Raw genomic sequence first — 18,007 nt, 5'->3', positions numbered from 1 at the left:
CCCATTTATGGCTCAGTAGTTCCAGTGTTAAGATCACAGGAGTAAGGACGAAGTCGGTTCACCTCTCCTTCTTACAAGGTGATTATTCTCCTGCTTCACAGTTTGCTGGGTTTCGTCAATGTCCCGACAATACCGTAGTCTTTATTAGCATGGAAAAGCGGTACTCGTTACCCATTCAGCCGGTTCCGGTTGCTTTTAATTAGTTCCTTTTGTGCGATACCTTGTTTATTCTCGTTCTGCCGCGGACCGTTCGATTCTACGTCGAAGAAGAACTAGATTTCGGATAATTCTGTTGCCGGGCTTCGGCTTTCATTGTGCTCGAACGCGAGCACGCTTTCGGACGCGCGATGAGGTTACGTTTCATAATTCAACGGTGTAAATTGAGCCGTTGCCCTATACGATCGATCATCGATACATTCCGGAAGACGTGAATTATTACGACAGACGACGGGTAAAATAAGAACAACCTCGCGCGTCTAACATTTTTCACTTAAAATTGGATTGTAACCTCGATCGGCCCGGAACGTTTATCTGTGCCTTCTTGTAGAGCCGGTCAAGGTATCTCGGTATTCCACCTCTGTATGGCACAATCGAAAATACTCTCGACTCTAAAACCTGAACGGAATTATACAAATTCTGATTGTTCGCGAATCTATACGATCGAGAGCAGGTACTGCGAGGTGAGTTTCGTCGAGTGTCTGAAGTATCTCGAAGGTAACGTTAAGCTAGCGACCTTGAGGCGAGAAGACGACACCGTCACGATCATGAAAGAGCAGAATTGGAACCTCGAGCACAATACTAAGCAGATCCTGGCCGCTCAAAAGGACTGTCAAGCCGCTCAGAAGCGTGACAGACTAACCGCCGCTCCCTTTCAAGGACCAATAGGCAAGTGCCCGTATCACCCTCGGGATTCCTTAATCAAGGACCACCGAACTAACGATCAATAATCCTAACAGCGACCATTTTCACAGCCTTCGCGGATCTTTCCTTCAATGCATTCTTGCCTTGCCTCGTCTTGCCTCGATTTGCGAGATATTAGGCGTGCAAGATGATTTTAGTCTTATCTTTTGCGAATGAAAAATTTAATTGAAGTATAACACCTCAGAACTCTCGTTATCGTATTCCAATTGTAAATACAGTAGAGCCTCGATTAACCGAACTGGGTTTTTCTCGTTCTTTGATATTTAGATCGTTGATTATTCCAAGTAATAACGACGAATACTGTACTATACTATAATATAATATATTAATAATATAATAACTATAAAATCGTATAAAATAATAAAATAATAATATAATAACTATACTATACTATACTATACTATACTATACTATACTATACTATACTATACTATACTATACTATACTATACTATACTATACTATACTATACTATACTATACTATACTATACTATACTATACTATACTATACTATACTATACTATACTATACTATACTATACTATACTGTACTATACTATATGACGAATACTATATGGAAGAATCTCGATTGCATTAATAATTTGTCTTTTTATAAATAAAAAGAATTCAAGTACCAGTTTCAAATTCGAATAATCGAGATTATAGCCTTAATAGCCTCTATGATCGTCGAAAGGTGAAGGACTGAAATTAATTAATACAGCTAATAGATCGCCGATTGAGATTCTGCGATAACTTGCGTCGTGTTGCATACGTTCGCAGAGCGATTCCAATGGCGCACGACGGTCAGCTATTACATGTGCTGGTACACGATGCTCGGTGTGCCGGAGCTGAGCATTTTCGGCGAGGCCTGCGACAATCAGGCGAACTGCGAGATCGACGGCGGGAACGGTGATCCACGGGCCGACGACACCAAGCCGTATGCCTGCGCGCTTTATAGTTTCTGTCCCGATCATTGCTGTCCCATGAGGCACATCGGACACATGTCGGACTGCTATCGTTCATCCCGGAACCCCTGTCACGCTGGGAACACGGCATGTGCGTAGAAAATCAACCGGCGCACTCTCACCCTAAGAGGATTGCTTCCGTTCCTCCTGGCAAACACCTCGGCTAATTTCGTTCCGGAATATTGCGTTTCATCGGCCATGAAACACGCTGTTATCGCGGCGTCTGCTCTATTCCACGCCGCGATATTTATCAATTATGCGCTCCGCTTAACGAACCGTTGCCGCGGCCCGAGCCGCGCCGAGCCAGCACCGTTAACGTCTTTCCTTGTGTTCTACCGTTTCTTATCTGTAAAGCGATCTCGCCCTCGGCCCGAGAGCCGGTAATTAACCGATGTTGGCGGATTTTTCGCGAATTAACCGCTTCGACCTGTTCAGAATTCGTCGAATTTGTATCACAGTGGCGGGTTAACGTTCGAGCAAACTTTAACACTCGGACGACGGACCTTTTCGTCGAAAATATAACTTATTATGCTCAGTCTCATTTAACATTTTATTCGTGAAGCTTTTTTAAACGTAATTTTTAAGGTGCTCCTTTCGGACACGTTACTTTTTGTCGGTAGACTTTCATGAAACATGTGAGAATTCAAATGATCTCTGTCACGAAAGTAGATCTGATCAAATAATAATACTTACACTTTGGATCCGTAATTATAGTAACTTTTACCGTCTTAGTGGTACTTAAACGAATACTTAACAAAACACCATGTTTCTATAATTTTATATTAGAAATAATAGGAAACAGGAATGTACAAATATGATGTTTCGTTAAGTTTAGATATCAATGTAAAAGTTACTTTGAGCCTGTGGCTACTAGACTGCGGATTTTTATGCAAAATAAAAATCATCTTCGTGAATTGGAACAATTAAGTCGAATATAAATGCTTTTCTTTCTTAAACAATTTCAGTCAGTTGAAAATAATACATAGACGTTTCCAAATTCTTTTAATATTCTCATTGTTTTAAATTTCACTTAAATATAATTGTTATAAATATTATAAAGTTCGCAGTCGAATAGTCACGCGCGCTTATTTCTTTCGATTCCGACCAATTATAATGAAAAAAAGTTGTCGTCATTGGCTAGTAAACTACTCTCCCTCTCTCTTCTCTCTTCTCTCTTCTCTCTTCTCTCTTCTCTCTTCTCTCTTCTCTCTTCTCTCTTCTCTCTTCTCTCTCTTTCTCTCTCTCTTCTCTAATCTCTCTCTCTTCTCTCTCTCTCTCTTCTCTAATCTCTCTCTCTTCTTTCTCTCTCTCTCTCTTCTCTAATCTCTCTCTCTTCTCTCTCTCTCTCTTCTCTCTCCCTCTCTCTCTCTCTCTCTCTCTGACATCTCAGAAAAAAGCATAAGTCATTTCGGTCACATTTGATAAAACTATTCCGTTTGAAAAGCTGTTCGAATAATAATGCAAGTAATTATACGTTGCTCCTCCGCAGCTTCCAAAGAGTGCACGCTGAATCGCCGAGAGAACCAGGACCTGTTCAGTCTGCTGGCGAATCGGATCAACATTAGCTGCCAATGTCAAGACGCGGGATACGAGTGGTCGTCCAGATACGGGATCTGCGTGGACGTGAACGAATGCACGCGTCGCCTTCACGATTGTTCCACGAACGATAACGAGATGTGCGTTAACATGCCCGGCAGCTACCAGTGCGTCTGCAAGTTCGGCTACGCGTACGATCCGGGAGAGAGAGCCTGTATAATCAGCGCCGACTTGAGAGACGTTCTGACGTTGCCCGAGAACGAAGAGAATGACACAGAGCCCAAGAGCATCATCGAGACGATCATCGACGAGGTTACGAGGTCGGCCAGTAATTGCCTCGGGATCGATTGCCTCGTGTTTGGTATTATAGCAATCTCTGGCTCGTACAAAGTGGCAAACAGTTTCATCTATTATTAAAAGATGCGGAAACGGAAAAGCACCGACTCATGATGAGAGCACTATTTATCTCGTCCAACGTCCGATGAAGATTTATGGAAATGTTATGCGTTGGTTGAAGAACCGTAAATGTCAAACTGTACGCGAATCTTAGGAGGCTCGATTCGATCGTGCATGCTAGCTGACAAGTGACCTAAGTCTGATATTATGAAAAGTGAGCGAATTGTGGAAATAGATAGTATTAAGTATAGTTATTTTATTTAGTATTTAAAATTAATAATATATATAATATATATTAATATTTATAATATATTAATTATTATTACAATTATATATTATATTATTATATTATATTATATTTATATTATAATATATATAATACATAAATATAAATATATATATATTTATGTTAAACATTTTATGTTAATGCCGTACAACTTAACATTCGAATTTGAATTTGATTAAACATATCACGTGAATTTTATGCAATTTTTGAGATTGGTGTGGCAGATAAAGTGTTAAATGATGTTAATAAAATTACTATTCTTTCATTTGAATTTCTTACAATACAGCTACAATCTGTTCCGAATTTCCCATGAAGTATTACGCAGATGTTTTCAGAGTACTAAGAATCGGTACTTACGCCACTTATCGATCAAGAGGCGCAATTACGTTGTCTCCAGAATGTTCATACAGACGTAAATGTGTTATCTGTCATTTAAATACTGTTTACCCGTAATCAATTAAAGCAATCCATTTGCAAAACGATGCGGCGTATAAATCAATAAAGATGAGATCCGGCGCTGTAACTGAAGTAGCTGTTCTATTATCCGAAGCCCGGATAATCGAGCTTCTACCGTATTAAATTCTAACTAGCATTTATGGAGCTTTTCGAAACACAGATGTACCCGCATGTTCTTTCGTTCCCCGAAATGAGCGCAATTTTCTCTTAATTTAAAGGTAAACTCCCATGTGGAAATTAGTGCCAGTTACAATTCAAATTTTAATCTCGCGCGTACCAGCGCGATTCCGTGTGTTACGTACGTTATCGCGAATGGCCCATCTCGACGGTTATTTGCACCGGTATGGGAGGGACCGCGATCTCCTATGGCTTTCGGTATTTAGCGTAATAGGCACGGATAGAAACGGCGAACGTTTAGCGGCCCTTCGTTTCCAGACATTCCCTTGGACTCGTTCTTATTCCGCTCTACCAGAAATATCCGCTTCGAAATTTTGGAACGTCCGACGTTCGGACCGAAGAATTCATCGTCGTGAAAATTAGTGCGAATGCAGTAGGTGTCGAGGCTGGTCCCTAAGCATTGCAGTGATCAAGTTTAAGCGGATATTCTAGTCTAGAACCTTAGCCCTTAGCGCTCCGCGCGTTTCTCGAATACTTTTATATATATACTCTATATATATACTATATATATATATATATACTATATATATACTATATATATACTATATATATACTATATATATATACTATATATATACTATATATATATACTATATATATATACTATCTCATATATATACTCCGGCACATTTTTGGAGCGGAGCGCCTGAGATAAAGGAAGTCTTATTTTGAGCGGAAAAGATTACACGTCCTTGCGAATGCATTTGATTTTATTTATTTTATAAATATACATTTTCCTATTGTAAATAAAAGATAAATTTTAAATTCTGTAATTCATCATGGTGTGATGTCTTTGGTAACAATATCCCATCTGCATTCTGGGTTTATACTTGGACAAGTGTCACAGTATTCACTTTGCCAAATAGAGTTGCTAGATATTTCTTTCAAGTTTAGAACACATCTTTCGCGTAATTGTTGGTTTTCTTTGTAATTTCATTTACCAATTGGTCCGTGAAAAATAATTTAAAAAAATCGATGTTCTTTCCTTTTATTTTTTCAAAGTATACGCTCTCGAAAGTATTACTATCAAAGCATACTGTTGGATCCGAAAAGTTGATGAAGTTACAAAAAAGGGACACATTCTAATGCTCGAGGCTTTTTTTTTAAATAAGAAGACGGTTTCCCTAATTTAATTTATTTCATCCTTTGCACTGTAATAACCAGTCAGATTCGTAATGGAGATTTCACACATGGTCTATTAATTGTAAGTGTAATTCGTTATTTTTAATAAAATTTGATTCTTCCCTTATCAAAATCTAGGAACGAAAGTAAACGAAGACGTACAAGAAACAGGAATGGTCTCGTTTCATTTGTGAAATTATTGAGTATGAAGAAGTGCTAATCAAGGTAACCGTGAAAACAGCCGTAATGCAAGAAGTTAGTTGTCGAAAAAAAGTTTCTCAGACAGTGATGCGGTAACGCAAAAAGTAGGCAAAGTAAGCTGAATAAGAGCATGTAATACGCAGTAAAGAAGAAGAATAAGATAGTGCAGGAAAATAGGAATATTAAAAGATAAACAAATATTGATGCAAAAGGCTGCATAGAAGAGGCCACAAAATACGAAAAAAACGTGTTCTAAAATAGAAAACCCCTTTGTAGGGGAAAATCGATTTCGCGTGATCTTTCGCGCTAGGAAGGAAGAGGGTGTCCCGGTGATTCAGAGTCCGGCGATATTAGGAAAGCGTTCAAATTCTAAGAGCGAACCACTCTCGAATGGCAGCTGCACCGGGCCACTAATGGCTCTGGAAGGGTCGATCTTTCAGCTGCGACTCTTATATCGCGTTTCGCCCATTCAGAATAAAGTCCACGCGCGGAAAAGGATCGCGCGCCGTGCCGCGTGATAAAGTGATTTAGTGTAGAAGAGGCGAGAGAGCACTTTAAGGAATTAGGCAAGTGATGCGTAGACGGCTCTAAAGACGTCGTTACTTTTGTACGTTGCTATTAGCCCTTTCCTGGGCCCCTCTCTCTCTCTCACTCTCTCTCTTACTCACTCACTCACTCACTCTCTTTTTCTCTCTCACTCTCTCTCTTACTCACTCACTCACTCACTCTCTTTTCCTCTCTCACTCTCTTTCTCTCTTTCTCTCTCTCTCTCTCTCTCTCTTACTCTCTTTTTCTCTCTCACTCTCTTTCTCTTTTTCTCTCTCACTCTCTTTCTCTCTTTCTCTCTTTCTCTCTCTCTCTCTCTCTTACTCTCTTTTTCTCTCTCACTCTCTTTCTCTTTTTCTCTCTCACTCTCTTTCTCTTTCTCTCACTCTCTTTCTCTTTTTCTCTCTCACTCTCTTTCTCTTTCTCTCACTCTCTTTCTCTTTCTCTCACTCTTTCTCTCTCTCTCTCTCTCTCTCTCTCTCTCTCTCTCAAAGAGAGCCCGCCGGGAACAGCGTGAAAGGGAGTCGTTCGTTTCCCGCGTAAACCGTTTCGAACAAAGTCGATTCGAGCGACTTTCTCTCGCGTTGATCAGGCATTCGGCAATCCGAGAGTTCGGAACCTGTAAAGATCTTGGCCTGGTCTGTGAACTTTTAATTTCGAGAAACGAATTGCCGAGAGATTTATACATGCTAGAAGAGCCGTTTCACAGTGGTCGGTTTCCGTACAAAAAGCGGAGAGAATCATATGAAAACTAAAATGATATATTTAAGCCTTACTTTTTTATTTTATATTATTAGTACATATATTTGGGGTTTTGTTGGGCCAGAATAATGAAGGCAAAGTGCAGTGTTTGAATTGCTTCTAAATAAATATTTTAAAAATACAAATTTTTTTGTCTTCATTTTCGAATATTGCTTCGAAATTGCTTTCTTTGAGAAATGGTTTCGATTTATCGATCGTTTTTCCCTCATACTCGACATGAACGGATCGAATGTGAGCAAAGGTCTGCACAAAATCCAAAGAAAAAGTAATTTATGATTATTCTCATTAGTTTCAATAGACTGGGAACAGTTTTGAAATATTGATATTTTAATCAACCCATTTAAAACTCGGTAGCCCATAGGTATCACGGTATATTTCGTGGCACGTGCCATTTTAGCATTATTACTAAATGATTTCTCCAATAGCAGCTAACAGCAACAAATTTTCATTTTGTTATTAATGTAAGGCGAAATGCGTTCAAAGGGAACACTGAAATCCACCGAACGCATAATTAAAAATTGAAATGAAAATTCAACATATCCAATTGAACGTAATTCAAGAAATGTGAGAGACACAAAATGTCCTGTGACATAATTTAAGTGCATTTATTGAGTATATTAAATTCTGCAAAAATTATTTATTTTCAAAGAACAAAATAATTATAAACGATATATAAAATTAGGATGATTTGAAGACGAGCTATTTTGAAGCCATATACCCGTGTCCCAAATGAACAAATAGTAAATAATAAGCCACATGTTCAATCGACTACTAATGAATAAATTAGGCATTATGAGCATATTTTCTAAAACTGACTTTTCCCGCTTTTTCTATCGAAACCGACCACTGTGCGTTGTTCTCAGCTGGGTCTTCATACCGGTATGATTTTGATGCCGATATTATTCCAGTGAAGCTACACCGTAACCGATATAATACCGAAATATTAATACCTGTATAATACCGAAACCAATATACTATCGAAAATCGAAATAGATACCGGCATTATTTCGGTATTCCGTTCGGGTAGGAGTTATCGAAGATTAAAGTGACGAATGTGATCTGGCTCTTATTATATGTATAACCAGGCTTTTATGAGACAAATTATAATGCCAGTAAATATAATAACGGTAAGAAAATAATTGACATCTGTTTATTTCATCTGTTATTTATCTGACGGTTATTGACATCTGTTTAAAAGAATCTTGAAAATTATAATGAAATCTAAAAACCGGTCAAATGATCGATAAATATAGGTGAATATACCGGTATATTAGAATTTCGGTTTCTATAAAGGTTATGAAAGTACAGTAGAGACTCCCGTATCCGTACCTCCATTATCCGAATACCCTAATATACGGACGTTTTATCATCCGAACGTTCTGTTATCCGCACAACGTTTCGTAGCGATGTTTAGATACATGATACAATGTATTTACGTGTACTTAAATACTTTCCTGTGTTCGGTCGATTAAACTGTGATCATATCAATTCAGTATGAAGCAGACCGAGCACGGTATCGCAATGGCGAGTAAACGAGAACGTGTAGTTTTAACTGTTGAAGAGAAATAGAAAATAATTCAAGATCTTGAAAGTGGTGAAAGCGCAACGAAATTAGGAAGAATACATGGTGTTGGGAAATCTACAATCACAGATATTAAAAAACAGAAACATAATATTGAAAATTACATGCAAAATGTAGATTCCGCGGATGCTAGTACCAGTAGGGAAAGCTTAACGAATCCAAAAAATAAAAGTGTAGATGGTGCTGTATTCCAATGGTTTCGTTAACAAGGAGAGAGAGAGAAAGGCATACCGGTGTCTGGACTCATGTTACGAGGAAAAGCTCTAGAATTCAACAACAGATTAAAGGGAAACCCAACATCTAAAGCTAGTATCATTTGAAAAAGGACTTCGATGGTTTGAGGCACGACAGGAATGTAATTCTACGCAGCTGCTTACAATAAAAAATTTATGCGACTTAGCGGCTAAAAAGATATGGGACCCTTAACCCCTTAATGCACAGTTTTTTTTTAAAAAGGCCGGCCAAAAAAAATCAAGTTTTTTTAATGTAAAAGAACACAATTTAGAACGTTGTCTTGGCAAGAAAATTACAAAAATACAAAAATAATCAAAATTTTCATTGCAATTCTAATTTTCAGAATATTTCTATTATTATTATTATCGTTATTATTATTATTATTATTATTATAATATTTTATTTTACATTATATTTTAGTAAAATATATATTGAAAAATGAGCGAATCAGAATCTGAATATGAATACGCTGTCGGAAAGCGGCTCACAAGGAAGAGATAAGTCGTAAGTGATAAGTAGAAAAAGGATATATTTTATACTTGAATAAGTAAGTGTTATAGCTTATACAATCCCATGTAAATGATAAATATCAATAAAACGATTGTTTTTTTTTGCTTCCATATTGTTATTTTCAATTCTCGATTGCATTCGAGTGTGAAAAATTATAGCAACATAAAGTACAACGCCGCTCGAATTATCTCGAGTGCGCACATTTTGGCCAGTTTAGCGCGCTCGAGTTAACTCGAGCGTGCACGTTAAGGGGTTAAATATTGAAAGAAACTATCAATTTCGTCAATTTCTACTTGAATAAATGAAGTTTAATGTAAAAGAAGGTGATCGTTCTATTATCCGAAACTTCTACTATCTGGAAACTTTTGTCTCCCTATTAGTTCGGATACGGGAGTCTTTACTGTACAATCGAAAAACACCGGTGTAACAGCGATATCAATCTCAGGTTGCTCCACTGTCCAACGAGTTCCGATAACGAAGGCTCCGCGATATTCGTTTATTTGCAATTCTCCCGGTTCCGTGATTGCGAACGATTAGAGAATCGTGGCCCTCCAGGACCCGGAAAAAGCAGTATTTCAGTCGAAACGATTAGGCGTTTCCTGTTTTCTTTTACGAGCCGACGTCCACACGTTGTTGCACGCGACCGTTCGCTAGGTAGAACCAACGATCTCACTTTCGATTCGACCTGGAGCGAGTTGCGTAATCGAGAGCAGCGACGCGACAAATGCGGATTGCGTTGGCGTTGGTTCGATCGGACAGGCGCGTTTCTATTTTCGTAACGTTATTTTCGAGAACACTGTAATAGCAGAAAGTGTTATTAACCGCTTCGACCTGTTCAGGATTCGTCGAATTTGTATCACAGTGGCGGGTTAACGTTCGAGCAAACTTTAACACTCGGACGACGGACCTTTTCGTCGAAAATACAACTTATTATGCTCAGTCTCATTTAACATTTTATTCGTGAAGCTTTTTTAAACGTAATTTTTAAGGTGCTCCTTTCGGACACGTTACTTTTTGTCGGTAGACTTTCATGAAACATGTGAGAATTCAAATGATCTCTGTCACGAAAGTAGATCTGATCAAATAATAATACTTACACTTTGGATCCGTAATTATAGTAACTTTTACCTTCTTAGTGGTACTTAAACGAATACTTAACAAAACACCATGTTCCTATAATTTTATATTAGAAATAATAGGAAACAGGAATGTACAAATATGATGTTTCGTTGAGTTTAGATTAGACAAATGCGGATTGCGTTGGCGTTGGTTCGATCGGACAGGCGCGTTTCTATTTTCGTAACGTTATTTTCGAGAACACTGTAATAGCAGAAAGTGTCTTCCATCGACCGGAAACATTGAACTATGAGCCTACGCTACGGCAGATCGGACGAAGGTTCTTCCGAAGAGCGGCGGCGAACAACGAGAAAAAGTGTCCGTGGACGCATTATTCAGCTTATTTATCGTTCTTGCCGAACCGGCTCGGCCGAGCGAAATGAGATGCCCTCGTTTAGAGCGCAATTACGGCAACGAATTGCAGCTGAAAATGTTCGCTCGCCGGGCGTCCCGTAAATCAGGTATTTTGCTTTCACAATCGAGTCAATGATACGTCGTTTCGTTCGGTTACGATATTTTCTCCGTTATATCGTTTTCATGGTAATGTCGCGTCGCGCTTCCCGCGTCGCATCGACGTGCTTATTAATTTACAGTAATTAACTCGCCCGGCCGCGGCCGGCGCATTGTTCGGCCCCGGTATCTGTTCGCGATCCGCGGCAAAAATCGTTAAAAATTCATCGATTCGCAAATTTCTCGTCGCTCCCCTATGGCCGAATGTATTGGGTGTCCACCGACATTCTGCCGTTTCAAATAACTAAATTCGATTGTTTCACCATGTATTTGTAAACGCTGCACAGTATGCGATATAACGGATAGAACTGTTTAGATTAGACATTTTTGTATCCGAAGATATTAACAAATGTACGCAGAGTTTAAAATTATCCGTCGTTTCAACTAAAAGCCACGTATTCGTAAGAATTAGACTAGATTCCAAATTTCCGTGCATTTCGTTAATTAGCTGCCATTGCCAGAATCGTTGTTCGAGAAATTTCACGTTTATCAGTTTAGTGTTGCGGTATCATCGAAGATACTAAATACTTTAGTACAATATTTGATAATTATATATTTGATAACATTTAATATCTGATTTTTTATACGTTACTTCAAGAAACCTGAAACTTCATTTTAGCCTAAACTTTATCGTAACCTAACGAAAAATGAATTTGAATTTTTTAAATATGATTATATATATTTTGCACTAATCGGTGCATCCATGTATTTCTTTTAAAAAAGTGTTCGCATACTTAAAAAATAAACTTGAATTTCTTAATATGATTATATGTATTTTGCACTAATCGGCGCATCCATGAATTTCTTTTAAAAAAGTGTTCGCATGCTTAAAAAATAAACTTGAATTTCTTAATATGATTATATATATTTTGCACTAATCGGCGCATCCATGTATTTCTTTTAAAAAAGTGTTCGCATACTTAAAAAATAAACTTGAATCTCTTAATTTAATTATATATATTTTGCACTAATCGGCGCATCCATGAATTTCTTTTAAAAAAGTATTCGGTATACTAGTGAAAGTTATGGGTTTCGTCCCGTAACCATAACGACGGTATACTGTGCGCTGATCTAATACGGCCCGTTGATCAACACTGTGAACGAAGTAGTCGAATTTCGCTGAACCGTCGCGCAATCGGCGTCGCGTGGATTCGGGCGTTCGATCGCGTGAAATCGTAGGCGTTAATTATCCTCGACCGGCGAATCATTTTCTATTTGGCCGGGTTAAATAGTCGCGCCGTTTCTGGGCCACTCGTTCCCGCAAAGAAGGTTTTCTAATCTCGTTCGGTCCGCGTCCGAACACCGGCGTTCTATTAAGTAGCGATCGATATCGACTCCAGCGTCCCATCAGAATTGCAAATCCTAAAACCGCTTACGGTAATTGCGACAGCGATCCCGGAGCCCTCCGCTCGGCAACGAATATCGCCCTATTCATAATCGGCGACGCGTGCACCTCGGAATTATTTAACAGCTGCAAGGGTCACTGATTTTGGAGCAGGGCTGCAGAAATCTGTTTATCAAATAGAGCGACTCGCATTTCGCAATAGGTCGGGAATGCCTAATTTTCACCGTCGGTGACGAAACCTGTCGAGCGGAGTCACACTTTCTCTCCGTCTCAATTAGGCAGCATGACTTTTGTGACATGTGATTTCAACCGGACGGTGTCGACAAACATTTAGTCGGAAGATGACAGTTGGATCTTTCTTGTCGCGACACACCTGCTTTCACGAATATAATTAGTAGACCGCGGACTTTATGCATTTATGAGATGAAAAATGAGTGGCTGACATACAAAATTGTTAAGACGTAAGATGAGTTTCACAACATTGTTACATTATTATCGATATGACAACAGTATTGAGAGAAACGATTTAGTTTCATTTAATTTCTGTTTCTTATAATTGTCTTGGGAAATCTTTATTTCGCATCCGCTATTTAATAATGAGTTTTACAAGCAAGATTTTAATGAAACTGCTAAAATTTTCAAATGGTTCTGATGTAACAGGTATTTTTCGATCTTTAACTTTTCTGTTCTAAGAAAACAGTTATAAATCCGCCGAAATTTGTATTCCATATATTTATGCATGTACAGGAAATTTCCGTTGTAGGCTTAGATAAAAAATTTGAAAAAACATCATTTTTTAATGCTTTTATCATGCCAACAAATCGCAATTTCTGAAAATAATTTTTTAACCCTTGTCTGGTAAACTGATCACTCTAACATCCCCCAAAAATTTAGACCGGTTTACCCAATTATAATAAAGTTATTAGGTTTTAAAATGTGTACGAATACTTTCTACATCCACTGTAAGTCTCGATAATTATATTCGTTGATGATCTTGTAGCGTCGATGTATACATGCTGTCAAATAAAACTCGTATTGCCGAGTTTGTCGACTCGTTGTCGATGATTTCAGAGTAACCCGAATATTATTTAAGTCACCATCGAGTTATGCAGGTATAAAGTCCACAAGGACGACGTTCACGACAGAAAAATCGGAAACAATCCGGACTTGTCGACAGCAAAATAGACGCGCGACTGGGTCGCAGTCGTGATAGAAGATAAATATCGGGGATTGGGCTTATCGATGGAGGAGCGTCGCCTCGTCTTTCGGTCCGGCAATCGCGCGGTTTCTTTCAAATTGGACCGGTTCTGCATCCGCAAACAATGCGGCAAGAATCGCGAATCAAGAATCCGACCACGGCGCGCAAGTACAACCTTCTACGCGGCGGAATACGCGCGTTTCAAAAAATGCACATATTCATAGATGGAAATAAAGCCACCGTCGACGAATAGACGGGAATGTTACAGGGAAATCGCGTCGACCAGTCGGATGCGCGAGAAACACGAGCGATCCTCTGCTCCGTGGCGTTTTATTTCGAATTATTCGATTCGATGCAACGCGACGCACGGTGTTTTCAAATTTGTCAAAGACAACGCTGACCATTCGAGTCTTCTATACCCATGTAATCGGGACATCGCTAGCGTTAAATTGTTTCGAAATAAATTTGAATTGGAAGTCATAGCTCGTGGATCATAAGATCGTGTCTGATTTGCTCGTTGAATCCAGGGTTGGGACAAATTTTATTCGGACGACGCACGAAAGATAAATACTAACGAATAAAATTTTATTCGACACTATCGAATAAATATTCAATCGAATAAAAATTCATGTAGAGCAAAATTGATCGGAATAAAATTTTATTCGAATACGAATACACGCGAATAATATTTTATACGAATAAGAATTTATTCGTACAGAAATTCACACGGAAAACAATTGAATTAAATCAAAATGATAGAATATACAATAATGTTTTTTCATAGTTTCATCGATTTATTTCTTCCATGTTACTTTCTCGAATTATTCGAATAAAGAATTAATCGAATAAATAGGTAGAATAGTTCATGAGGAATTATTTATTTTACTTATTTCTAATGTCCTCAACCATATGTAATCGGTTGCCCACTTGTTCCAAGTTGTTCAATGTAATTTTTCCAGTCTTGTTAAATCTCAGTTGTTTATAACAGAACTACATTCGGTTTGGGTTCTCAAAGTTGCATCATAAAGGCGAGCATCGGCAACCGAGTTCACCAAAAAAAAACTCCATTTCTCCGGAAGCTCCCTGAGCGATTTTACGAATTCCGCTGTATCTGCTGTTAAGTCTTGTACTTTATAATGTTCATATTCCCCGGATCATATGCATTTAATCTATGTGATTTAAAACGGTCGAATGGTCCGTGAATAAATAATAATAACAATAACGATAAAATATGAAAACAGCTGTAGCTGTCTCTCGGAAAACGGTAGGCGACGTCAGAACACCGATCCGCTCGGCGAATTAAACGCGGCACAGCGGGACCGCCGGCTGTCTCGTTGTATAAATGCAAATTAATGACTGTTTCATTTCCCCGGAATTATTTAGCAAAGCACACGCCGTTCAGCGAATTCTGCGACCCCGCTGTTTAATATTTATAACGTTCGGCGAGCCGCCGTGCCCATTGTTGACGCGCAACCGCCTATCAGCGGCTGTTTTTGCAACGCAACCGGCCGCGGCCAGTCGGCAGAAGCAAATTCGTCGAGCACGTACTCTCCGCCGTTGATCTACCACCGACGCCGCAGCTCGAGCTCTCGGAAAATACCTTTATAGCAAAGAGCAAAGACAGTTCGGGGTTCGTTTCGGCTGCGGAACCGGTCGGACCGGGAGTTCGACGAGCTTCCACTTGCTCGGAATACCGTTCCCAATGCTTCCCCCAACGCTTCCCAATTCCGTGTAGAAATGTGTAGTGCTCCGTAATGCGCGACGATGACCAACGGAAGCCACTTTTGAGCGAACGTTTCGTCGGCGGACGGGGAAATGGACGGACAGCTAGAGAGAGAGAGTGTGCAGCTGATGCCCGGTTTTCGAATTTCCGATACTCGATTTATGCTGGCAATTCCTCGCCTCGCCTCTCTCCGCGATCCTCCTCGGATATTTACAATTCTTACGGTTGATTTCTACTAGACGCGCAAGTTCGATCCAAGATGATAATGCATTTCCTCGGAGCGCACCGCAGGCCCTGCTCGATGTCGAAGCGTCTTGGCCGCGCTGTGGTTCCGCTCCTCTCATTTACATGAAGATGTTCCGAGCGTCTTCTAGATGTCTGTGCACGATTAAGGACCGTCCGTTCCTAATCCTCGATGCATCGAGTTCAACGATGACCGGGGATCCGGTGCTGGAGGACGTCCCGAACCATCGATCTAATTAGGGGATCTGGGCGAGATGAAATAGCCTCGCTTTGAAACGCAGCATTATAGCTTAATAGAGATGGGCGGGTACGCGAGATTTCGGGCCAAAATCGGGTCGTGTAATTGCTTCGGGTTCGGGTCGAGATCCGAAACTTTTGGGTACCCGGTATGTTCGGGTATACGAATTTGAAATCGAGCAACGAGAATTTTCGGATACTCGAAATCCGAAAAGCGGATTGAGATGTATTTATAAATCCAGATATATGTTATATATTATATATTATATGTCTCGCAATCCGGAAACGGCGGGTTCCTCAGATCATTTGAAGCAGCTTCTTCCTTTACAAAAATTTTCTGCGAGGCACCGTTAACGAGTTATTAACGAAAAACAGTGACCAATAAGAATCGAGTACGGCTGACGCGAGAGGGCCCATCCAATTAGCGCACGAAGCCCAGTTCCGCTCATTGGCTCGGTCGCCTCGCGCCAGCCAAGCTCGCCTCTCATTGGTCACTGTTTTTTGTTAATAACTCGTTAATGATGCCTCGGAGAAAATTTTTGTAAAGGATAAAGTTGCTTCAAATAACTTGAGGAACCCGCTACTTTTAGATTGCGAGACATTTTTGGGACATCCTGTATGTATATACAGGGTGAGTCAGAAATTAGTCCTCATGATTTCTCAGCCCCTTCCGATGGTCTGACAAAAAAACGTTCCCTGTCAAAGTTAATTAGTATTTAACCGACAAGAAAGTGCAATTATTAAAATTTAAAAACAAATTGATTTTCTGTAAAAGAACAAGATCGTTGTTACATTCTTGAATGAAACTAGGTAATTTTAACCTCATAGTATTGTAGATCGAAGAAAAAATTGCCATGGATCGATTAAAACAATATTTGAAATAAAATGAATAAATAAATAGATATTTATATATTAATATATAAATATATAAATAAATGTATTCATAACACCAAGGCCTCGCATGTAAACATAAACAAATGAACGTAAACATTACAAATGTTCATTTATTCAATTTCAGCCTTAACAGAAAACAAAAGAAAAATTTATATAAAGCCAAATATCCTGGCAAATCGATTATAGTAATTTTTCCTTCAATGTCATCTGAAGGTCATCATGCAGCAGGTCGTTAAATTCGTCTCGACGTCGCCTGCAACACTATGAAGTTAAAATCACATAGTTTCATTTAAAAATATAACGGTGACCTTCTTTTTTATCGAAAATCAATTTGTTTTTAAATTTAATCAATTGCAACTTCTGGTCGGTTAAATACTAATTAACTTCGATTGGAAACATTTTCTTGTCGGACCATCGAAAGGGGTTGAAAAATCGTTGAGACTAATTTGTGACTCATCCTGTATATAAATGAAAAAAACGAGAGTTTTCGTACATCTGTTCCATTCCAAATAACAGCTCCAACATTTACATAAAAACCTTAAAAGGTATGCGGACACTTTTGCTTCCCAATGTATATTCAGTCGATCGCGAATCCACTGCGAAACGAAGCCGTGAAAGTGGTCTCCTGTCGCGGAAAAACAGCCCGCGTTATTAGTTTGGAATTTTGAGAGCAGAATTCTCCGTGGTCTTTCGAGGAGTTCGATCGTAGAGAGGTAAGCTGGCCGATTCGTGGTGCTTTCAGCTCGCGAGCGGCCATCGATGCGGCAAATTGGCAGACAGATTACCGGCGAGCAGCGCAACTTTGGCCAGCGGGGTCCAGTTTGAATAGTCACTTTCGTTCACTCTCGTCGAGAATGAGTTACTTTGACTCGGGCTCGTCGAAACTTGGCCTTTTTATCAGGCGAAGTGGATCGGTTGCCTGTTGAACCGGCGCGCGGCGCTGGACGTACACAAAGTGTTCCCTGTTTGCCGCGAAACTTTCCTCGATGTTGCAACAAGCGCCGGCCCCGAGACCCGCACGATCCGCCTCGGGTGCGTTACAAGTGCA

General features: G+C 39.5%; 1 protein-coding gene across 1 annotated transcript; it reads left to right on the top strand.

The window, feature by feature from the left end:
* Positions 1–267: 267 nt before the first annotated feature.
* LOC117217535 (uncharacterized) lies at positions 268–4,368 on the top strand. Its single transcript, XM_033465204.2, has 3 exons — positions 268–885; positions 1,701–1,976; positions 3,375–4,368. The coding sequence occupies exons 1-3, from the start codon at positions 582–584 to the stop codon at positions 3,836–3,838; spliced, it is 1,044 nt and encodes a 347-aa protein (XP_033321095.2). The 5' UTR covers positions 268–581; the 3' UTR covers positions 3,839–4,368.
* Positions 4,369–18,007: the final 13,639 nt, after the last annotated feature.

Source organism: Megalopta genalis, chromosome 9 (assembly GCF_051020955.1).
Source record: "Megalopta genalis isolate 19385.01 chromosome 9, iyMegGena1_principal, whole genome shotgun sequence".
Taxonomy (NCBI): Eukaryota; Metazoa; Arthropoda; class Insecta; order Hymenoptera; family Halictidae; genus Megalopta; species Megalopta genalis.
This window is presented reverse-complemented; position numbering and strand designations above follow the sequence as displayed.